Source organism: Microtus pennsylvanicus, chromosome 18 (assembly GCF_037038515.1).
Source record: "Microtus pennsylvanicus isolate mMicPen1 chromosome 18, mMicPen1.hap1, whole genome shotgun sequence".
NCBI lineage: Eukaryota > Metazoa > Chordata > Mammalia > Rodentia > Cricetidae > Microtus > Microtus pennsylvanicus.
In genome coordinates, this window is record NC_134596.1 from 13,407,602 (window position 1) to 13,432,704 (window position 25,103).

Sequence of the window (25,103 nt, forward strand, 5' to 3'; positions counted from 1 at the left end):
ATGCATATTTTCTTCAAAACAGCACAGAATGACACTGTCAACTGTAATGTTCAAATGAAAACTATTACAATATGTATCCCATGACATCTAGAAACAACACTGACATAGGTCAGAGTCAGGAGAGAAACAGTACAGCAGACTCTCCTGAAGAACAAAGGTGAGAGCTGGGCCATGCGGCACGCCCTGTTAGTGCCAGCACTTGGGAGGCCGTTCAATCTGCCCAATCCGCTATAAACACTCAACACTACAGTCTCTACCTCACGAAGAGGAGTTATGGACCACATAAATGTCAACAGGGAGAGGCAGGCAACAGCTGGAGGTGTGTTCTGCCGAGCCTGACAAGCAGACCTTAATCCTTGGAACACACATGATGATAGGAAAACAGACTCTTGCAAGCTGTCCTCTGATCCTCACAAGTATGTCATGGCAGCTGTGCCCACATGCATGTGCGTGTGTACCCACATGCACATCTGTGTGCGTAAACACACACAAATCTTTTAAATGACACTTTCATTTATGAAAGCTGCAATTTATATTTCATGAAATTTCATGAGTCAAAATAGTACCCTTCTTTCTGATTTCTTCTTACAATTTAAAATTGTAAAAAATCAAGACTGAGCCAGTCACCTGGGCTGGAACGGGGCCCAAGGCAGCGAACTCCACAGGAACAGAACTGAGACAGTGACCTGGGCCTCAGCGGGCCTGGGACAATGAATTCCAAGGGAGCAGGAGCGGATCCAGACCAGGGACATTTATGGAAACGGGACTGAACCTGCAACCTAGGCCTGAGCAGACCTGAGACAGCAAACTCCACAGGAGCAGGTAAAGGGGAGCAACTGCTGAGGAAGTGGGCTGAAGCCAGAGACCACTGGGAGTCCCGGCATGAGTCTGGGACCTTCAAGGGAGTAGACCTGAGCCAGGACCCCTGCAGGTCCAGGCATGAGTCTGGGACCTTCAAGGAATTAGGCCTGAGCCAGGACCTTTGTGGGTCCAGGTGTGGGCGCACTGAAGTCTGGGACCTCCTAGAGAGTAGATCAGAGTCAGAGACGTTTGTAGGACCAACCCCAAGGCAGGGACCTCTGCAGGAGTGAATCCAGACCAGGGACATTTACAGAAACAGGTCTGAGCTGACAACCTAGGATAGAGTAGTCCTGAGACAGCAAACTCCACGGGAACACTGAGCAACCTCCAGGAACATGGAGTTACCAACAGGGTGACTGGAACCATGGCATTGACTGCAACATGAGGAGCAACCATCTAAGCCTTGGATCAATTGGCACCTGGAAGATTGATCACCAGAGTCACAGACAGCCCCAACTACACCAATCAGAGGAAAAGATGGGTAGACAAGGTAAAAACACATGCAACATCACAAAGAGCAACACAACACCAGCAAAATCTAGTGACCCTATAACAGCAACACCTGAACAACCAATTATAGATGAAGCAGAAGAAAATGACCTAAAAAATAACTTCAGGAGAATGTCTGAAACTCTTAAAGAAGAAATGAGAAATTGCCTCAAAGAAATGGAGGAAAAGACAAACAAAAAATGGGAAGACATCAACAAATCCCTTAACGAAAGCCAAGAAAAGCAATCAAACATATGAAAGAAACTATTCAAGACTTAAAAATTGAAATAGAGACAATAAAGAAAACACAAGCCTAGGGAATTATAGAAACAGAAATCATGAAAAAACGATCAGGAACCACAAATGCAAGCATAAACAGCAGAATACAAGAGATGGAAGAGAGAATCTCAAGGGCTAAAGATACAATAGAGGAAATAGATTCATCAGTCAAATACATTAAATCTAACAAAAGCTTAACACAAAATATCCAGGAAATATGGGACACCATGAAAAGGCCAAACCTAAGAATAACAGGTATAGAACAAGGAGAAGATGTCCAACTCAAAAGCACAGAAAATATATTTAACAAAATCATAGAAGAAAACTTTCCCAACCTAAAGAAAGGTATGCCTATGAAGATACAAGAAGCTTACAGAACACCAAATAGGCTGGATCAAAAAAAGAAGTCCCCTCGCCACATAATAATCAAAACACTAAATATACAGAATAAGCAAAGAATATTAAGGGCCGCAAAGGAAAAGGGCCAAGTATCATATAAAGGCAGACCTATCAGAAAATCACCTGACTTCTCAGTGGAAACAATTAAAGTCAGAAGGTCCTGAACAGATATGCTGCAAACAATAAGAGACCATGAATGCCAGTCCAGACTACTATACCCAGCAAAACTTTCAATCAACATACAAGAACAAAACAAGATATTCCATGACAAAACCAGATTAAACCAATACCTAGCCACAAACCCAGCCCTACACAAAGTACTAGAAGGAAAATTACAATCCAAGGAAGTTAGCTGCAACATCAAAAACACAGACAATTGATGATCTCACAGCAGCAAATCCCAAAGAAGGGGAAAACACACAAATTAACATCACCAACAATGAAAACTAAATTAGCAGGAGATAGCAATCACCGGTCATAAATATCCCTTAATCTAAATGGACTCAACTCACCTATAAAAAGACACAGGCTAACAGATTGGATATGCAACAGAATCCATCCTTCTGCCGCATACAAGAAACACATCTCAACATCAAAGACAGACATCATCTCAGAGTAAAGGGTTGGGAAAAAAAATCTCCAATCAAATGGACCTAAGAAACAAGGTGGTGTAGCTACCCTAATATATAACAAAATAGACTTCAAAAACTCAAGCGTAGCACATAAACAACGTAAAGACAGCAAGAGGCCACATTCAGCTACAGTCCTGCTTGTCCTCGCTGATGTCCAACATGAAGGGTCTATCATCAGTGCGTAAATGAACAGTGTGACTCCTCTGTTAGTGTCTGCAGTGAGGAGCACTTCTACCAAATGTGCAGAGTGCTTTGGTATGTCTTCCCTTTCTTGCTCTTTTAAAGTTTTTAGACTAATTCTGTTCAACAAATAACATAGAGAAAAAGGACAATATACCTAGGTATAAGGTGTTAACAAAGCCAGACTGGGTAGTCTAAACCCTGCAAGTTAAGAAAAGTATGGGTTGGAAAGACGGTTTATTGGTGAACAGTGGATGCCCTTCCAAAGGACCCAGGTTCAATTCCTAGAATCCACACGGCAGTTCATCATTGTCTGTAACCTCAGATCCAGGGAGTCTCGTACCGTCTTCTGACTTTCAGGGACACCAGGCATTCATGTGGTAGATAGACATAGATGCAGGCAAAATACCCATGCATATAAAATAATAATGATTTTTAAAAAGAACCAAAGAAAGGGAAGTTTGTACCTTAACTAGCTCCTAAGTACTAAGAATTAAGCCCTAAGAACAGCCTCCTTTTAGGAGTGTTTTGGTTAAGTACGGGGGATCCCTATTATCCAGAAGCCTAAAGGCAGAGTCAGGAAAATGACAAGCTTAAGAGTAGCATAGGCTACATACCAATGCCCTGTCTCTAAAAGAGTGTTTTTGCTGGTTTGTGGTGGTGCACCCCTTTTATCCCAGCACTTGACGAGGCAGAGGCAGGTGGATTTCGGAGTTTGGGGACAATCTCATCTACAGAGCAAATTCCAGGACAGCTAGGGCTATACAAAGAAACCCTGTCTCAAAAGGCAAACAAACAAAGAGTGTTTTCATGTACCTGAATTCTAGAGCCATGATAGGTGATAACGGATTGTGATGTTAAGAGTACCATATAACAGGTGCAAGAACTTTGCAACACAAGCTAGAAAAGCACCCTGTACTGGTATTTTAAATTGAGTAAGAAGCAGATTACTGTAAAAAACATTAATAGCCTCAGGAACCAATACTTTCTCAAACAAATAAAGAAATGAAAGAATGCTACACTCTGGGGAGCTGAAATTTGAGTGACTTGTGTCAATCACACAAGTCCTGCCTACCTACTGGTCTGACAGCCACCAAGAGAAACGTTGGACACCAAAGTTCATGAAAGTTCGCCTAACAGACACTAGCACTGGGAAAACAACACAGGTTCTTACAGGATCCCACCAGCAGGAGACCCTGGAAGCTGTGCCAGACTGGCTCTCAGCATCCTCCCACATACACCCCTTTTCCATACCCTTTTGTAACTTTTGCAGTGATAAACTGTAACTGTGACCATTAGCACATGCTATCAAGTCTGACAATATGCTGGATACACAGATCATCAGCCATTTCTACAGGCCAATGAGTTTCCAAGTGAGCTGGGAAGAAAAGCGGGGAGGAAAAGATAGGGGGAAAAGGAAAAAGAAGGGTAAGGGAAGAAAAGGGAGACATTAGTAGGAAGAAAGGTAGGTAGAAGAGAAAGAGGAAGGAACTGGAAGGAGGAAGAGGAGGAAAGAGAAAGGGGGATGGGTAGGAAGGGAGAGGGAAATGAAAAGGGAAAAAAAGCAAATGGACTGGGGAGAGGACAGAAAAGCTTCAAACATCATACAGTGCATCTAGACACCCACAACAAGCAGTTCAGGATCCAGAAATAAGAAGCAACTGAGTTTGGACACAGGCCTGAGATCTGGCTATACACATTTCCATAGTGTCAGTACCTGTGCGCAACTGTGGTCCAAAAATATTTGAATTTATTTGTCTTGAGTCTTTGAGGAATGAATGACTATATCCAGGGAAGCCCACTATATTCAATTGCTGTAATTATTCTGCTTTATTTACCAATTTGTTGTGCTTGGTACTACCTGCAGTTTTGAGCACCCACTGAAGGTCTTAGAGTATATCACCCAAAGATAGAGGAAATTATCTTACTCAGTACTTCAAAACAACAAAACATTGTTCTCACAAAAAGAGGCAAAATAAAATGTTCCAATATATTTCATTACCAGGATGATAGTATAAATTTTTTAAAGTTCTTTCATTATCAACTTACTAATCAGGACTTCTGTATTCAATCACAAATACGCATAAATACTATCACAAAACATGAAAATGCCACAGGCAATGCCCACTATCACACACAACGTCTCTCTGAAGTCACAGACTCAGCCAAGGTAGGAATACATCCTGATGTTTACATCCCACAATGTCCCTCCGAAGTCAGACTCAGCAAAGGCAGGAAGAGATACACGGTAACAATACATCCTGACACTGACATCATTACCTCTCTTTTTCCTTCTTTCTCTAATGATCTTCTGAGCTATCCTCCTCCAACGGGGTAATGAGCCTAACAGCTTAAACTTAGACATTATAGAGAGGTCACTACAAACAGCAGGCCTCAATTCATTGAAGAGAAATCTCAAACGTTCGATGACAGGAGCACACACCTCCTTGTAAGAACGGCCCTGTTCTTGATGAGTCTGTGAAGTTAAACAGGGAAATTGATTAACAACAAATGTGTTGCAACTGTTTACCCAGCACGGAAAAAGATTAGAATCCGCTCACCTTAATGAGTGAGCATTTTGCCTGGTAGACAACTCGACAAACATCCACCACAGATTTAGGCAGTGTTCTGTGCTTCACTTGCTCAATGCCAAGCGCTCCTACATGAACTAAAGATAATGCCACGTGACCTGTAAGAGACATTTTTGGAAAGGGCAAGGTAGGAATTAATATAAACTGCACATCATTTGAAAGGTCTACAATGTAGTGAAAACACACAGGTTCTTAGCTCTGTACCTAAATCTTCATGTTTCAGGAGGCAGCATAATAGTAGACGGCCAACCTCCTCCACAGGATGCTCAGGAGGAAATGTGATTGGTGTGGTCAAGTGGCACTGTCTACAGTACCTTTCGATTTGACACAGAAAGTCCTGCAAGAAGAGCCAGAGGTAACCTCAGAGTCACGAATAAATCTTCACATAACCCAACATACCATAGCATTGACCCAGCTTTTTGCCACAGGTATGGAAAGAAGTAATTATCACCTCAAAACCAAATCTCAAATAACAAGCAATGCTGTGATACTTGAAGATTACAGAATGCTGAGTCAGAGTATCAAACACACCTTCACATTGTGGTCCTGGATGTTGTTGTCAGCGATGGCTTGCAGGAAGGCCTGAGAATGATCCCCCAGAGCCCATCTGTGAGAACACAGTCGGGACTTACTGATGGGTGTGCCCCCAGGAGAGCTACAGTGATCCTCGTCTTTCTCTTCATTGTAGTTGTAGTGAATCTGGCTGGTCTGTAGACCCCCAGAGAAAATCGATGACTGTAGCCACTCTAGAAAATGCATAAGTATTCATTAAAGAGAAATAAACACACACACATACACACAATCCTAAACAGAATACCCAGTTTCAAAAAGGACATTCAGCATCACTCTTGCTAACATACTTAAACTCCCTACACTAGTTGTGTGAAAAAAAGTAACAACTTTATGACCTTAGCTATGGTGTGATTAGTTTAAATTGTCTATTTAACATAATGCAGAATCACTTGAGAAGGCTATCTGTAAGGGATTGTCTAGATCAGATGTGTTGTAAAGTATTATTTTAACTAGGCAAAGAAGTGTTACACTTTTTTGCTGCAGAGTATGACTTTAACTGTGTAAAGGTGTATTATTTTAGATTATGCTCCATTTGTTTAATTATGTAAAGATGTGTTATATTTGTTTCACCTTGCCTGCCTAAGGCACCAGATTGGACTAATAAAGAGCTGAATGTTCAATAGCTAGGCAGGAGAAAGAACAGGCAGGGCTGACAGGCAGAGAGAATCAATAGGAGGAGAAATCTAGGCTTGGGAGGGAAGGAGGAAAGAGAGAAACAGGAGGATGGAACAAAGGAGACCCCAGGGCAAGAAGCTAGGCAGTCACCAGCTATATATGAGCAGCAGTGAAAACAAGATGTACAGAAGAAAGAAAAGTAAAAAGCTTGAGGCAAAATGTAGATAAAGAGAAACAGGTTAATTTAAGTTAAAAGAGCTAGCCAGAAATCTAGCCAAGCATCCAAAACTAGTAATAAGTCTTCCATGTCAAGGTTTGGGAGCTGGTTAGTGACACCCCCCCCCCCAAGAAAAAGCCCAGTACACAGATGGGCCCTATGCACTTTTATGGAAGATTGCCTTGACTGCATCTAAGCTGAGGGACACCATTCTCAGGATTTAGGTCCTGGACCGTGTAAAGTGGAGATGGGGAGCTGAGTAGCAAGCATGCATGTATATATTTTCTCACTGCTTTCAACTGTGCACAGGATTAGCTGCTTCAAGTTCCTGTCTTGACTTTCTCACAATGATGGCCTGTTGACCTGCAACTGTAAATCAAGCACACTCTTTCTCCCTTTAAAGCTGTTGTGTGTCAAGGTGTTTGATCAGAGCGACGGGAGCAGAACTAAAATGCACAACAGAACTGTGCAGGCTTCACAAGTACTGGTTTGGAGGTATTTTCCCAAAGGATTCTTACATTGGGAGCTTGGTCCCCAACATTTCAATGTTACAGTATGGGGCCCAGGAGGGGGTCCTCAGAGGCAGCTCACTGTGGCTGTGCCCGTGAGAGAATAGATTCGTGCCTACAGGGCCCTGATTAGCTCTAGAGAACAACTGCTACAAAAGCATGAACTTCACTCTTAAATCACATTCTGGCTTTCTGTATTATCTCATCCATCACGGGTGGATGAGTCATGCAGCCAAATAAGCCTGCCAGTCAAGCTATTTCTGACAGTAGCAAAAAAATTAATACAGCACCTAAAGACTCACATACACACATTCACACGGGAAACCAGCAGGTGCTCCCCTTACTCCAGCTCTAAGAGGGAGGGCAGCAGAGGCCTATCAAGGGCACGGAGGTGGAAGATCAGCACTATACTAGAGGAGGAGGAGGGAGAGCAGAGCATTCTGAGGTCTGTAATCAGACAGAGATGCTGAGCATGCAGACAAGAAAGCAGCATGCCTGAACAATCTAAACTGTTCACAAAACTAAAGAAACAAGACAATATTTTAACAAACAACCTACATCCGTTTAAAGGAAACAACTTAGAGATTGGAAAGCAACGGGCTGGAAAGGAGAGAGCTGTGTGTTCCGCATTTGAAAATGGGTCCGGCAGCTCTAGCGGGATATACCTTTTGTTGTGGTGATTAGGGATATTTATAGCTGCTTGCGCCTCAGTGGAGGAAACCCCACTAGAAAATGACTGGCATGCATATCACTACAGGGATGTATTCAGTGTTCTTACTGGATACTTAGATTTGAAGTACTCGGGAACTTTCACAAATAGCTACATCAATTCTTCTAAACCACAGAGCTGAGCTGATCCTAATCACTTTGCTCTATGGAAAACATGAACAAGTGCCGGTTACCTCCCAAAGACAAGCTTCTAACCTGGCACTGGGTTGGGCCCCACCTGTCCGGGGGCGCAGTGCCTTCCATGCTAGTTCTTCCTCTGTTGACCTATGTGGAACTCATCCTCCACTAGTACAAGTCTCAGGGAGGAAGGCTAACAGCACAGTCTACTCCACAGGCAGCTCAGTGGCTTGGAGGTCATCCTGTCATCTCCAGACATCCACTCTAACAAGCAGCCAAGGTCTCTGACCTCTTCCCCCCTATATGTACCAGAGTGCGGCACATAAATCTGGTTAACAAAAGTAACATCGCTCTTACTGGCGCATTCAACCTCCACAGGAGACAGCGGTGTGCTCATTGCTAAATAGGAAGCATGTAATCCAAGAAGCAGGCCCAGGTTTCTCTCTGTGTCAATCAGAGGTGAAGACAGACTTCCCAGATCTGGTATGGTAACAACTTCTTGGTCAGGCTGAAAAAATTGTCAGTTGAGAAAACAAAGTTTATTAAATACAACATCAAAAAGACCAGGGGCTTGTGAGTGTAAGAGCTACTGCCATGAGGACAAGAAGGTGCCAAGGGCACTTGTTACCACCTCCTGCAGTGAGTTCACAGTAGAGCCTGGAGCACACTAGAGAGCACACAGAGAAAATAAACAGCTCTAGGGCATGAAAGAGGAGAAGCTTTGTTAAATGGCTGAACTAGGATACTCCCCTGAAGAACCCAATAGGTATTTCAAATGACTTGTGCATAATGTTTCCAGAAAGTACAGTGACTCACTTGACCGCACAGAGACAGTGAGATGGAGAACAGTGGACACGCAGCATGTCTTAGCAGGACAGTGAGCCTTGGCCCTCGTGGGCAGGAAATCAGTAATTCAGGGTTAACAATAAAGCAAATGTGCTGTACAAGTAAACTTTCCAGTCACCCCAGACAATGCACAAAGTTCATTTTCCCCTCCAGAAAATGCCTTAAGCCTCATTTGCTGACTTCTGTTACTTCCTGATATCTGGAAGGTTAGTCCAAATATATAAACTCCAATATTCATAAAGATGCATTTCTTTCTTAAATTACACTTCTTTCACTTTTCTCTAGGACAGTAAACCATTCTAAATTTTTATGTAAGTTGACCAACTGTAAAGCCAAAGCTTAATGTCTTTTTTTAAGTGGAACATTTCTCTATTTCTGACATAATGTGAACTTTCCAAGACTTACATATAATAAACCTTAACATACAAAACATAAACTCATCCCAAAACATCATGTAAACCAACATAATCACTTATGTCGAAATATTAGTATAACAAGGTAAAAAGTCATTGCATAACAGGAAATACAGAGGGAGCCTCTCCTCACAACCCTGCATATTAAAGCAGGCACACAGGCTCACCTCCAAATACTGGCCAACACAGAACGCGTGCATAGATTCCTGTGTGTCTTCAAACTGCAAAGCCGCTTCCAAAGCCACCACTGGATCTTCCCCTGCAAACTGAGCTAAAGCGAAAAGGAAAGCAGCAGCATGAGTCCAATGCGATCTGACCCGATGGCTCTAATAGATGCACAGCAGGCAGGCAGGAAGTCTGTTCAACTCCAAAGTGTGAGCTGCTGGAAGAACCTGCTACTCTCACAGGCCAACCCAGAACTTAGGACGAGTTCTAAAAAGTACTAGAAAATAAAAATGCCAGCCTAGTCTACAAAGCAAGTTCCAGAACAGCCAGAGCTGTTATAACAAAGAAACTCTGTCTCAAAAAACAACCCCTTCCCCAAAAAAGAGGTCATGGCGGCTGGGCATGGTGGTACTGGCCTTTGATCTGGTAGGCAGAAGCAGACAAATATCTAAGTTCAAGGCCAGACTGGCAGCCTAGTCTACAGAGTTTCAAGACCGCAATGGCTACACAGAGAAACCTTGCCTCTCAAAAAAACAAAACAAAAAACAACAACAAAAGCATGACAATGGAAAATTCTTCAACTTGAGCACAAATTTGTTGTGAAGACAAGACCAACGTCACAGATCCACTTTGTTGAATTCTGTCATACCTGGAGATATATTTAAGAATTCTTCTGTAAGCTGAGGACTCTAATCAAATGAACACAGACGGTTTCTAACTATGGAATAGAGTGAGCCCTTACCAAGTATACTATTTCCTGTTAATGACTGCGTTTGGAAGTCCTTTATATCATACACTTTGCCATCAATTACAGTCCAGAAGCCGCCATCCTTATTGTGGTTCTCCAAGTCAGCTTTGCGTATCAGGGTGACTTCTTCATTATTTCTACAGCTCTGACCAGTGAAAAACGACTCTGGAAAACAGAAACCAAACATCTGTCCACAGAGTGATAGTAGCTACTGATACAATAAACTTTTAAAACATAATATGGAAGAAAATTTGGCAAAGTGAGGTGGTCTGAATGTAACTGGTCGCCACAATCTCATAGGAAGTGGCACTATTAGGAGATGAGGCTTTGTTGGAGTGGGTGTGACCTTGTTGAAAGAAGCAGGCTTTGAGGTTTCCTATGCTCAGGATACTGCCCAGTGTCTCTCAGACCATTTCCCATTGCCTGTAAGATGTAGGACTCTCAGCTGCAGCACCACGTCTGCCTGTACATCACCATGACGACTAAACCTCTGAAACTGTAAGTCATCACTTCAATTAAAAGTTGTTTTTATGAGCGCTGACATGGTCATGGTATCTCTTCACAGTAAAAAGCTACTGAGATGGAAAGGGGGGGGGGGTTGGGGCATGTTTATGGTATGTTGTGTGTATGTTTGTACATATGCATGCTCACATGTGTGTGGGCACACATGTGTAGATGTGAATATACCCAGTGTGAGTAGGTGTGAGGAAACCAGAGGTGGATGTATGTTGTCTTCTTAGATCACACTCTACCAAATTTATTATTTACTGCTGAATCTGGAACTTGCCGATTTGGCTGTTTTAACTAGCCAGCCTGCCCAGGCATTCCCAGATCCACCTCCAAGAAGCTGGGATACACCCACTAGGCTTTCTTTAGTTTTTAGCTTTGTTTTTGAGACAGGATCTCACTATCACTATACAGCCCTCACTGGTCTGGAACTCAATATGCAAATCAGGCTGTCCTCAAACCCACAGAGATCTCTGCCTCCCAAGTACCGCCACACTTGCGAGCAGAGGCATGACCCATCACACCTGACTACCCCCAGGCTTGTTTTTAATGTGAATAATGGAGATACAAGCTCCAACCCTCATGCTTACACCTCTCATTCCAGGGAAAGCATTTTAAAGGCTCAATGGACAACCAAAAAGATAAAGAAATTGGCCTCAGGGTGGAGAGATGGATCAGTAGTTATGAGCACTGACTGTTTTTCCAGAGGTCCTGAGTTCAAGTCTCAACAACCACATGGTAGTCCACAACCACCTGTAATGAGATCTGGTGCCCTCTTCTGGCCTGCAGGAATATATGCAGACAGAACATTGTATATATAAAAAAAATAAATCTTTCTTTTAAAAAAGGAAAAACAAATAAATTGATCTCATTATCTGTTCATCAGAAAATTTGTGAGAAAAAAATTCAAGGAAAAATGTCAAAGGCTTGTTGGATACAAAGTATATAATTACTTCTTTAAAAGAAACATGTAATTAAGGCTTAGCTGGCATTTTGCAAAAGCAATGCCTATCTAGTTAACATACATGTAAAAGTATTTTAAACCTAATTAACTATCTGAAGGGGGAAAAAAGCTTTGTTAAAACTACAGCGGGGGGGGGGGGCCTAGAGATACAATTCAGTAGTAGAATTTTCCTAGGGTGTGCAAGATCCCGGATTTTCTCCTTAGCACCAAAACGGGGTAGGAAAAAAAGAAAGCCACAGCAAGAAACAACTGTACATTCACCAAAATGGACAAGTACCAGGTCCTGCTGTAAACATACAACAGTGAAAATCCACACCCGGAGTAGGGAAGCTGGCACAGTGGCTACAAAGTGTCACTTTGTGGTGAAAATCTAGACAACAAGCACTGCCATCAAAGAACACACAAGTGTGCAAGCCAAAACTTGTCACACACTAAACCTGGAAACAGTGAGTAGAATAAAGAAATAAGGTATGGTCAAATAATGAGATACTATACAAAGCAATAAAAATGAACTTGATGGCAAGATAAAGCTAAGAGACCTAATGCTGGGGAAAAGAAGGCAGAATCCAAATATAAAACTGTACAATTTCATTTACATCAAGTCTAAGAACAGACAAAATGAAAAGCTGTATGTTCGGAAGCATACTCGATGAACGAATGACAACAAGCTCTCATCCTGGAGAGCAGTGTTTGTATCAGCCCCGCCATGCTTCCATGCTTAACCTAGACAGGTGGGACACAGCTTTCCCTGTGCACTAACACAGAGCCAGTCTGTGCGCATATGTGCGCATGTTGTGTGTGTGCACGCACGCACACTTGCACTGCAAAAATTTATGTAAAATAAAATAAAAAAGATGGGTTTGAGTGACTGCTGAGTGTTTGGCCCTGCACATGACATATAACCCCACCTTTACTCCAAGGCTCAGGGACCATGGTGGAAGGGGAGACAGAAATTATTTCTGTCTGTGGACATTCCCTGGCTGTTGTCAATGAACTCAGAAGCGGTGGCTACTTGTACAAAACTGGGCCTGTCAACAGACTATCATCAGTGTGGGAGGGTCCAAAGGTCCCATCTCTCCCTGGGCAGCTGATAGGTAATTAATCGTTGCTGGGAGAGAAGTAATCATATTACTCAATAGTGTAGCCACTTACGGCTTTTGGCTTAAGTGAATAACCCCCTACCCACGCTCATGAAGGCAACACTAATTAAGTCCAGGTGGGCCATCCCCTCCACCACCAACAAAACAGACAAGAAAGTAAATGATTAAACTGCTGGGCACAAACAGGAAGGCGTACAGTGGGATGGGCAGGAAAATGGGTATGACCAAAGGAGACCGTGGAGAACCCATTCGTAACTATGACATTCAGTAATTCTTCTGAGACTTTCATACGTGGATGCAATGTTTAACACCTGCTCCACCCCCTTCCACCCAGATGTTGCCCCCCAACCTGTCCCATCCCTCTCAAATTCATGGGGGGTTTTGAGCTTTGTCTTAAATAATCCGTTCAGTCTCATTTGTGTTGCCCCCATACTCATGATGAGTACGGCGCCTCCTACTGAGGTCCAGGGCCACATTCTAGATGACATCGACTGTCCACAGCTCCGCAGTTAGGAGTGGAGCATTAGAAAGCCTTTCACAATCCGGATTACAGTGCTGCACAACCTCCAGGCCTTGTGTAGGCGACCACAGATGTTGTGCGGTTTTGAGTGTCTGGGAGTCTGTCTCACACCGGTCCTCCCAGCCCTCTCTGGCTCTTACCATGTTTCTGCCCCTCTTCCAGGAGTAGACCACCAGCTTGTGGCTGAGCCCTCCGCTCACTGCTGACAGATTACACAGAAGTGACAGACAGCTCTAAAGGGCAACTGGATACTGTGTCCATTTAGCAAAACAGTAGTAGTAGGTTCACCCACTCCCCAACCATGGGTCCTTGCCCAGACTTACAGTTCCAGGACTGTATTTCCTCCTGTGGAGGAAGCCTTAAACCTAGCCAACAACTGTTAATCCTGTAACGTCTCTGCCATTTTTACACCCAATGGCTTATCTTGCCACAATAATTGTTCATCACTACACTAAGACTGTTAAAGACTCTACCCCCACCCCAACTTTATGTCTACATGTCTTCAGGTACTACGAAAGGTAGCAGCTTCTTGACCAGTGCCAGCTTGATTTCTCCGCACCCTGTACCCAAGGTGTGTAGTATCCCGAACAGCAGTCTTACCATCAAGTTCCTGCAGGCAACCAAGAGAAATAGCCATAGCCTGTAGCATTTTGGAGGAGTCTCTGGGATTTCTCCAAGTAAGAGCTTTAGAGAAAGCTTCCCACGTGTGGTACTGGGCTTTTTATCTGGCAACCCAGTTACAGGGAGGAGCATTATATATGTATTTGGGAAGCTTATAAAATAATAGACTTCCATATCACTTTTTTAAACACCCTAGTGTTAAGTCACATGTGGCATGGCTCAGGGGGTAACGGCAATTGCCACACAAGCCGGACACCTGAGTTCAGTCCCCAGCAGCCACATAAGCATGGAAAGAGAGGCCTGAACGCACAAAGCTGTTCTTGGAGAATTCACACTACGGCCATCGCATGACCACCACTCAACGTCACAACCAACATGTACACACAAACAACAGTGACAAGAAAAAAAGGCTTGAAACAAGTAAAATATTGATCAAATTCAATGCCCTTAATCAAATTTAGCAGAGAAAACAAAATAAGCAACACTTAGCTCACCCTGAAATAAAACAGATAAATGGAACTGAAATAAGTATCAACTGCACTTAAAAATAAAATTTCTAAAAATGTAAAACTTTTCTTTAGGCTTCGGTCACTCTGGCCTAAGCTTGTGGTGTAAAGATGAGTATGGAAAAGGGGAAGGGGGAAACCAGCAAGAGCTTCCATGAAAGAAGAACCACAGCTCTAGCTAATTCCGAGCCCAGGAAACCAGTCACAGAGCACAGAGACTTAGCCTCAGCTTCAGAAATCCCGCAGCTCAAAACCTGGGGCACTCAAAGGTCTGCCCCAACTGCTACACCCTACAGACAGTGACTGCAGACTCAGCTGAGTGCAAACCTCCCTATTCACTGTGTCACACAGCATGAGTGATCAGGAGGTCTCCTGGGCTGCGCTATACCTAGTCACCTAATAGTAACTTCTGGAAATACCACCCGGGGAGGGCACTAGACCCAATCACCTTAATAGTAATTTCTGAAATACCGCCCAGGGAGGGCCTGCAAAATGTTTCTAAAAATCAGAATTTAACTACCTAAAGAAAAACCTCTCTCGAGTGTAACCTAATTCTCTTCTTATTTGGATTATATTCTATCCCCACTCATATGGCCACTGGTGAAAATGGCAGTAATTAGACATCCTTTTTCAAGCTGTCTTTAGACAGGAACTACTGGGTGACATAGACAGAAAGAACACTTTCCTCAGCGCGCATGCTTCAAGTGAAGAGGGCATACCCATTATTCCAGGCCAGGCCAATTCTTCATGATCGTCCCGCTCCTTTCCTGGTGCCAAGTGGTTGAAACGATCCAGGTGCTCCAGGAGACCTCCGAGCAGAGGGATAGCTCCAGCCTCTTGCATGAGACTAGCATTTTTACTGAGCAGAAGCACTATAGAGACCACCAGCTCTGGAAGGAGTACACCTACATTTAGACAAAAACAGTAAGATTTTTGGAGTGTGGGCTGGGGCTGTAGGCATGCCTAGCATGTACAGGCCCTGAGTTCAATGACACAAATAAAACAGAATTAAAACCTTGCTTTACATTTAAGTTCTAAGTCACAGAATAAAGACACTCGTTCACTAGCATCTTTTTTCTTCTTTTTGGGGGGAGGCTTTTGAGATAGGGTTTCTCTCTGTAACCCTAGCTGTCCTGGAATTCCCTCTGTAGACCAGGTTGGCCTCGAATGTAGAGATCCGCCTGCCTCTACCTCCTGAGTGCTGGGATTAAAGACATGTGCCACACTGCCTGACTACAATACTGTTTTCTTAAAGAGAGCAGTAGAGTTGTAAAGATTGAACCCTGTAGGTGACAAAAATATTTTTCAAAACACAGACCTATTTTACTGGTGGATGATTTACTTTAAAAAGTATATGCTTGGCAATATTTTTACCATCTGAAAGTAAGTCCTGAAAAATAATGCTCTAATAATCTCACAAAATTAGTACAAGACACTGAAAGCAGCTATTAATTTTTATGCAGTAAAAATGAAATTAAATACTAGCCATTCACCTCATTACATTTCCGTTTGTATTTTAAGACTGCATTACCAGCTTACCTAACAAAATGGGAGAGGGACAGAGGGAAGGAAAGAGGAAGGGGATCAGAAAATAAAGAGTGAACAGAGAAAGTTTTATCAGCAGGGGCTACATCATAGCTTTCTCCAGTCTCCTAAGACAACACGAGTTAATGGAAGTCAAAGTACAAGGAAGGTGAACAGATAAAGTAAAGCAGGAGAGGCACCTGTGAAGTCCCCTTCCATTACACAGGCGACCTCTGCGAAGTGCTGCCAGCTGGTGGAAGCAATGCTGGCTGCCACAGGCAGTATATCTCCAATGTGTGTGCACAGGAGAGCTGTGTACTTTTTCAGCAAGGAACCAACACCCATGAGCTCAGGACCTGAAAGCAAGATTTAGAAAATTGCATTTTCACTACTAAAAATTTACTCTGATAACAGGATTGTTCTCCTATTCCACTCAAGAAGAGACTATGTGTTTACCTGTCTTCCCAAGCAAGAACATATTTACCCTCAGCCTCTGACTCTTTTTTATATCATGTTAACTAAAGAGATTACATCCCTGATAATCTTAAGAATTTAAATGTTTATATAATTCAGTAAAATAGTGTATCCACTGCTGGCGAGATGGCTCAGTGATTAGGAGTAATTGTTATTCTTACAATTTACAACCATCCAGAACTCCAGCTCCAATGAATCTGATGCTCTCTTTTGACCTCTGTGAGCACCAAGCATACATGTGTTGCACACATACATGAAGGCAAAAGATTGATATACACAAAATAAACTTTTATAAATATATTTTTAAAGCTGTTAATATAAATAGATTAATAAATAAATAGTAGATTAAAAATGTAGGTTCCAAAATTGGTGCACTTAATACAGTACAAGAACTATATTTGGATATACAGAATGGGCAGATTAAAACCAAAAAAAAAAAATCAAAATTTAAAAGCTCCGAATGCATAAGTCAATTTCATGCTTTTAAAAACCTTACTGGAAGCATCTGCACTCTGAGCAGTGTTCTCTCCTGGGTAGAGCTTACTGACGAGCAAGCGCTGGAAGCGCAGCAACAGGTCCAGGGAGGCAGACCGCTCACAGCTATGCTGCTCAGAGTCCAGGCACGATGAGATGCGGCGAGCAACGTCCTTCAGTCTGGCTACAGTCTGAGAGGCAATGTTTCTAAGAAAGAGAGAGAGAGTGAAAAACTAAACATTTCTGCCAAAAAGCAAAGCAAAGAACGTGACATGAACTAGTTATCAGAAGCACAGAGCACACGTAAATTACCCACCCCAAATGTGTGAAGCGGATCTGCACCAAGCACACCCTCATTCCAAACTGAGCAGATGCCAAAGATCTAACAAAGTCCTTGGTTTACGAATTTGCTCCTACAGAACATCAAACAGTGATAAAAAATAAGAGAAAATCTTGTTCAAAAAGGAAAATTCCTAATAAAAACCTCTGAAAACAAAAAACTATTCTATTATTTTCCAGAGTGGTACTTCGAATACAAACGTCGTTTGTTCTATAAGTCAGGATCACCATATCACTACACTGCCTCTGCAACGTCTGCTCGCGGAGGCACTGAGGTGCGGCACAGGGGTCCTCTGGGCAGAGGGCACAGGAGAGATACTGAACTGAGTATAAACTGCTCTGCTTAGAATAACAGATACCCACACACCATAGCAAGGAGCAGCAGCTGCAGACCTAACTGTGCACTGTGCCTTGAGCCCCCAGCACGGAAAGGAAGGAAGTCATGAGATTCTGCCACATCTATAAAGTAGAGGAGGTTCCCGTTCTACGACCACATACAAAGGATCAAAGGTAGAAATAGCTAGAGAGGGGCAGCAAAACCATGCTGCTAGACCTAAATCCTGCAACAGGGCTCACTGAATTCTGGGAGGGTAAAAAGGGGACATTATTTACACAAGCAAGGGGCCACTGAGGTCAGCATGAATCTGTTGATAGAGGGCAGGGAATACCAGATGGGATACTTGCCAAGTAACCATAGTCCCTGCTCCAAGTGTACAGAAAACAGAAAGGAACAGGTTAATGAAGGGTAACAGAAAGACAAGAGATAAACTCAGGCCTGATTCCAGGGCGGCCACTAAACCAGATCTACCCCAGCAGCCCCAGGTAAGAATACATGTAAGCTACCAACACCTACCGTGGTCCCCAAAAGACCAGCCTGGAAACCTCTGCACATCAGAAAACATCAAGAGCATACTTTAGGCTCCACCTCTTTTTAAATAATAATGCTTTTATGTATTCTTTGAGAATTTCATACATTATGTCTTGGGGGGGGGGGCTTCACCTCTTAATTCCTACAGACTGAGGAGAAAACTATTAATAGCTTCTATCCTGTGGTCAGTACCACAAAACTCTGAGCAATATGAATGAAGGTAGGACAGTAAGGGGAAAGGGGAGGGGTTACGGCCGCTACAGTAATTCCACCTTACACTGAAAGATTTTCCCAGGCGTAGGACCTCATTCTGACCACACGTTACAATGAGCACACAGTAGGATCCCACTTGACCTCCCCTGTCAAGCTCACTACCTGCTAACTACCCCTGACAATACTGCAACAGAGAAAATGGGTCCAGAATCTTGGTGGGGCAGGGCAAGCAAGATGGCTCCCAGCAGCCAGGGTGATCTGAGGCCTACGGCTTCCATGTGCACCTGCATTCACACACACATACCCACACATCAGCACACACATCTACATAATCTAAAATAACACAAGTAAATCTTTTATAAAATAATACATCGTAAGGAGAAAAATGGTATAAAATTTTTAACTAGGGGCTGGAGAGATAGCTCAGTGGTTAAGAGCACTAACTGCTCTTGCAGGACGTGGGTTCAATTCCTAGCACCCAGGAGGCAGCTCACAACTGTTTGTAACTCCAGTTTCAGGGGATCTGGCATCCGCACACATACATGCAGGCAAAATACCAATGCACATAAAATTAAAATAAAGTTTTAAAAAATCAACTTATTTCCTTATTACAAAGTTCAGGTCTATAATCAGGATATGTAACATCAGACTCTTTTTCTTTCACATGTACATAATATTCTATAGCACCCCGCCAGCATGATCACTTTGAACCTGTTCCTGATTATTGTTGGCTAGGATCAACTTCACCAACCCACATTTTCTATGGAATAAACGACGGGAAATGCCTCTAAGTTCTCTTGCATCTTTAGACTGTTTGTAAAAACTACAAGTCAACATAAATATCTTCTGATCAGTATTTGAATAAAATATCTATGCATGCAAAAAAAAGGCACATAATACGTTTATCTTAACAGCCTGGGTTATAGGTGTCCTGCTGATGAAAGGTGTAGATTCTCTGACTGATTTCCAAAGATTCTGTGAGGCAAAATAGGTATATAACTCCAAGACACAAATGTGCCACAGGAAACCTACCTGCCATAGGGATAAAATACATACTAAAGAGGAAGAAACCGGTGAGGGTGGCACAGAACAAGAGAAACAACACCAATATGTAACATTTTAGTAACACCAATAAAAGGATAAATAAGCACACAAGTTTTAATATATTTACGCCATGCTATAGTTTTGAGAGGCAGACCCCAAAATCCCAGCTATCAAAAGCTTGGTCCTCGATTGGGCACTACTGGAAGATGGTAAGGCCCAGCAGGAAGAACTTTGGTCACCTCAAAGGGAATATTGGGAGTCCTGCCCTTCCTGTGTTTCTATCTGCTCCCCAGCCACCATGAGATGACAACTGCTTTGCTCTGCCACACACTCCTACCACGATGCACCACAGGCCCAGAGGCTACAGAACCAACCTACCAGGGAGTTAAACCTGGTGTAGGAGGTTCTTCTGTTCATGTGTTGCTTTCATTGGTTAATGAATAAAGAAACTGCTTTGGGCCTGATAGGGCAGAACTTAGGTAGGCAGAGAAGACAGAACTGAATGCTGGGAAGAAGGGCAGAGTGAGAGAAGCCATGGATCTCCCACTTGAGATGGACGCTTGTTAGAATCTTGCCAGTAAGCAACAGTAACGTGGCGATGCACAGATTAATAGAAATGGGTTAAATAAAGTTGTAAGAATTAGCTAATAAAAAACTAGAGTTAATGGGCTAAGCAGTATTTTAATGAATACAGTTTCTGTTTGGTTATTTCAGAGGTGTAAGGTAGCCGGTCAGCCAGGACAAACAAGGGGCCGCCTCTCCTTGCAAAATAAACCTACACAGTCATGATCCAAAGTAAATCCGTTCTCACACTGACACAAAGCTAACACATTCAAATGCCTGGAAAATGTTACCATTTCAGTATCAACCCAGTATAGAAAAAATAATTGGTGTGTGTGTGTGTGTATTTCTTCTTTGATGCTGGAGACTGAAATCATCATGTATGCTAGGCAAGCACTCTACCACTGAGCCCACCCATAGCCCTTTCTATTGCTGAAGCTTTTAGAAGAAGGTTTACTAAAATTGATAATAACTAGTTTTCAAATTTAATCACCAAAATTACACCATTAATCTACTGAAGAGAGCAGGCATGCCCACCCTACACCTACTACACACAGGTAGACAGAGCTGCTGCCACTACCTGGTCTCTTGCTGTGTGGGCAACGGCCTGGTCCAGTCCACTAGAGCTCTAGTTTGTGAGTATAAAATACAGTCTAGGAAGCCAGGTGCTGGTGGCGCACACCTGTAATCCCAGCACTCGAAGGGCAGAGGCTGAAGGTTCTCTGTGAGTTCAAGTCCAGTGTGGCCTACAAAACAAGTTCCAGGACAGCCAGGGCTGTTAAACCGAGAAACCCTGCCCAGGGTGGAGGGGTGGGGGTTGGGAGTGGGAGGGTTATAATCAAGGCATGTTGGGAAAAAGAAGCTAGAGATTCATAAGTCCAGTGCCACACTAGGCTGCACAGCAAAGGCCAGGCTGGTTATCTGAGACTGTCTCATTACCTCTTCTTCCAAAACTGAGAGCATAATAAACCAAGAGTCTAAATTCGCAGAGAGCAGAATGTTAAGAATGTGATTGTTTACTTCATTTTCTAATACATCCCTTTCCCAGGTCACACTGACTTTTTGCTTTTTGAATTATCTTTGTTATCCAACTATGTCTGACTTTGGACCTTCCCAAAGTTAACGTTTATTTTTTATTGTTTTTATTGAGCTATACATTTTTCTCCGCTCCCCTCTTTTCCTTCCCCCTCCCCTTCTGCCCTCTCCCATGACCCCCCCACGCTCTCAATTTACACAGGAGATCTTGTCTTTTTCTCCTTCCTATGTAGATCCATGTGTGTCTCTCTTAGGGTCCTCTGTGGTGTCTAGGTTCTCCACAGTTAACTTCTGATGACGGTTTGAATTCACTTTATTCTTACTACCTCTGGAAGTGGCTTTCCAAAGAACCACTCACTATTTCTTCATTAAGATTTTCATTTAACTTAAAAGTTGTCTTATAAGTAACAAATATATTATTTTGCATCTATATATAACAATGTTTGACAGAATCTTGTAATAGTACAATGAGGTTTCAAACAGTAAACTTTCCATAAGTGCTGTTATTTGCAGTTCCCTGCTTATTAACAGGCATAAGAATATTACTGTTTGCTGACACTCCTGCTGTTCCGTCAGCCTTACAAAGTGCTGCATCTCTTCCTGCTCTCTCTGTGTCTTCCCTGTGCTTCAGCACCCCCTCTGCACTCTATGGTCCACACTGGGTACTCTTCAGGGTAAGTCCTCAGCAGCCAAACACTCTTGATGCTCCAGAGTTAATGTCAGTACGTGAGTATTTCAAACAGAAACTCTTACAAAAATAACACAGTTAATGCTGCTTACCTAAGAAGCTGCTGGATGAGTTGAACCAGAGGCAAACACTGCTTGCCAGACGACTCATAGATCCCAGTATTAATTAGGTCTTTATCCAGAGGAGTCCTATTTCTATGGAAAGTTGAGGCATTGGCTTCTTGTTCATCAATTTCTTTTTCCTTCTGTGCTTCTTTTTTGGCTTCTATATCCTATAATTCATAAAGCGCACACTGGTGAGCAGCGACCTCATGAGCAACACAGCAGCCCTAGCTTCAGACGCTGATGAACACGACCAACACCTGCCTGCATGTCCAGAAAACCCACCTTTTACTTGCTACGGTTTTAAATATATTATTCTCCTGAGGCGTCCATTAGACCACCTGTTCATCAGTCTGGCGCTTCAGTCACTGTAAAGTGAATGCAATACTTCTTTCTTTCTGTTTGTTTGTTTTAATGTGTGTGAGGGTTTTGCCTGCATGAGTGTCTGGGCAATATGTGTGCTGAGTGACAGCAGTGGCCAGCAGCTAGCATCAGATGCGCTAGAACTTGAGTCAAATGACTGAGCCACCATGTGAATGCTAGGAATCAAACTGAGGTCCTCTGGGGGAGCAGCAGCCAGGACTCTTACTGCCCAGTCATCTCTCCAGCCCCGAGTCACTGAAACCTTTGCTACCAGGTCTAACAAACACCGAGTGTGAGCTGATTCATACAGCACAGTCTGTCTGTTTCAAGGTCAGGAAAAAGCTGCAACTCACACACAGCTGGTTCAAATGTGAGGGCAATTTCCTCTCTGGGGAAAATGAGTGCATATGCAGCCTAGAACTCAACAGATGCTACCCCAAAGCATTGAGTGACTGGGAAAACACAGTCTCAAAGGATTAGCACTTACTTTCTCACCTGATCCTTACTGAACTTAATGATCCAAATGACCACAGTGCACTTAAAACCAGAAACAACCAAACATCCTTCAACAGGAAATTAAATAAACAGGGTTACAACCACTCAACGGAGTGCTTTTCAATAATAAAAACTATGACATAATTCTCAATAATAAAAACAAAGTAGTAGCACAATAATGTGGATGAATACAGAAACCATCAGCTAAGGCGGAAGAAGAGGTACCAGTACCTGCCATCTAATTCCACTTCTGTGACACTCAAATCTAGAGGCAGAGGAGCAAGATCGCAAAGGGACATGTGATCTTCCTGGTTAAAGAGGTGATCTATGTGATGGCAGTATCTATCACATTCTCTGAAGCGCACATTTAGGATGGGATCATTTTATCACAAATAATACTTCAATCACTTTTACATTAGTAAAACCAAAAGGTTTACATTTTAAAAATTTATATGTAACTAAAAGCTTTGAATTTGGGATTCTTCCATGATTATGGTCATGATTTCTATATATGCACAAGTATACAGTTTTCAATTTCACACTCAGTGACTCATCAACGCCTATGCACGCCTAGGGCCATACCTGGATTTCTGCAGTAATGGCTGCATTTAAAGCAGACTCTAACCCTCCGTCTGCCATCAAGCTGCCAACTAAAAGATCAATCATGAATCGACGGCCTGGACTTATGCTCACTTCATTGCCTGAAACTGAACAAAGAAGGTTTTGATTTTATTTAGTTTGCTGTTTGTTTTTGCCAAATTGAGTAAGTGCCATCTCCTCTCTGTTAAGTCTCCACTCCTAGGACAAATGGCTGAGGTGCCTATTTAATACATCAAAGAGACTCTGCCCCTATCTTTTACAGGGTCCTCCTGTCTTACATACCTCCCACCCCTACTCTGAACACCGCAGGCCAGGAGGCTGGGCTGCTCTTCCCTAAATAATCTGACCATTCTGGTTACCTTTGGCTCCCTGGCTGATGAACCTGGTTCCCCTCCGTCCCTGTCCTTTCCCACCCCACCCCCATATCCTCACAGGGCTTAGGGTCTTGTCCGCTCAGGACTCCAGGGTGAGTCTGCCTCTGGCTGTGTTCTCCCACAAGCCTACAATGAGCCTTCTCCACCATCTCATCCAGGAGCAGCCATGTCCTGTCCTCCCCTCTCCATTTCTTTCTGTCACTCACTGCCCAACTCTGCCCCTCACGAGAGCTCACCTGTGCAGGGTAACAGCGCCGAGAGTGCCCTGGCCCTCTCCTCAGCTGTGGGCAGCAGCACAGACCAGCCACTCTGCAGCACAGCCTGGGCAGCGGATTGCACGGTGCTCAGAACCCCAGCACTGCTGGCCAGGGTCACCACAGTCTGCTTCAGGCTATTCAGGAGCACACTGCCCAGACCTAAACCAAGGAATTCCGGGTCAACCTGGTGACTAATGGCAGCATGCAACTATAAAAAGGAAAAAAATAGTATTTAGAACACCCAAAAATAAATTTATTTTTCCAAACTCTAATACAAGGCTGAATAAAACTTAATATGAAATGTTATTTTATAAACAAAATTAATTCTCGGTGAAAGTTAAATATCCCTTATCCAAAAATGCTTAGGTGTTTCAGATTTTGAAATATTTTCACATATAAGGCCCCTTAAGAGAAATTCATTTATGCTTCATATGCATGTTATCCATGTAGCTTGGATGTAACTTTATACATTAATTTATACGTTAATATTTTGCACAGGAAGCAGGTGGCACACACTGAACTTCCCACTCACAGCACCATGCAGCACTGAAAACGTTTAAAGCTGTGACTGTTTCAAGTTTTAGATTTGCAGCTTAGGAAGGCTGAGTCTTGTCTGTTTTTTAATTACACTTAAAAATTTGAACCACATCACCTGGGAAATCTCATTGTAAGATGGCACAGCTCTTAAAGGCTAGGCTCACAACCAAAAAACACTTCTTACCCAGCTTTGCATACGTAACTGCAAAGTGGAAGATCAGCACAAAGGACGAAATGTAGAAGCAGCAACCGCCAAGGCAACCCCCAACAATCTGCACCCAACAGAGAAATGCCTGGGGCTAAGGATAGTTTAAAACTAGACAGCCAAACTATAGAACATAACAGAAGTCCTAAGGGTGTCAAAGGTTCTGGTTTCAAAAGACAGGGACCTTCCAATGAACAAAGAGTGCTCCACCAAGCTCCTCACAACCACCCACTAAACCTGAGCTATTCCTAGAAGTCTGCCGAAATGAGCACCTGAACCCGCTACCGCCTGTAAAACCCTACAACACAACAGAGGCAAAAACAAAACTGTCTTCTAAGGTCTCTTTGCCAGCTTAAACCAAAGAGAGCCA

The 25,103-nt window shown here is 43.0% G+C and overlaps 1 protein-coding gene across 1 annotated transcript in view; it reads right to left on the reverse strand.

Moving 5' to 3' along the window:
- Nucleotides 1–25,103, reverse strand: part of Herc2 (HECT and RLD domain containing E3 ubiquitin protein ligase 2) — a 154,660-nt gene that overhangs the window by 85,440 nt on the left and 44,117 nt on the right. The window contains exons 18-30 of the mRNA XM_075952430.1: nucleotides 23,971–24,199; nucleotides 23,343–23,467; nucleotides 21,894–22,072; nucleotides 17,076–17,260; nucleotides 16,306–16,461; nucleotides 15,301–15,486; nucleotides 10,358–10,528; nucleotides 9,618–9,721; nucleotides 8,549–8,699; nucleotides 5,963–6,177; nucleotides 5,636–5,768; nucleotides 5,402–5,529; nucleotides 5,121–5,316 (exon numbers count right to left, since the gene is read on the reverse strand). Coding sequence (XP_075808545.1) covers nucleotides 5,121–5,316; nucleotides 5,402–5,529; nucleotides 5,636–5,768; nucleotides 5,963–6,177; nucleotides 8,549–8,699; nucleotides 9,618–9,721; nucleotides 10,358–10,528; nucleotides 15,301–15,486; nucleotides 16,306–16,461; nucleotides 17,076–17,260; nucleotides 21,894–22,072; nucleotides 23,343–23,467; nucleotides 23,971–24,199 — 2,158 coding nt within the window. The remainder of the gene's footprint in view (nucleotides 1–5,120; nucleotides 5,317–5,401; nucleotides 5,530–5,635; nucleotides 5,769–5,962; nucleotides 6,178–8,548; nucleotides 8,700–9,617; nucleotides 9,722–10,357; nucleotides 10,529–15,300; nucleotides 15,487–16,305; nucleotides 16,462–17,075; nucleotides 17,261–21,893; nucleotides 22,073–23,342; nucleotides 23,468–23,970; nucleotides 24,200–25,103) is intronic.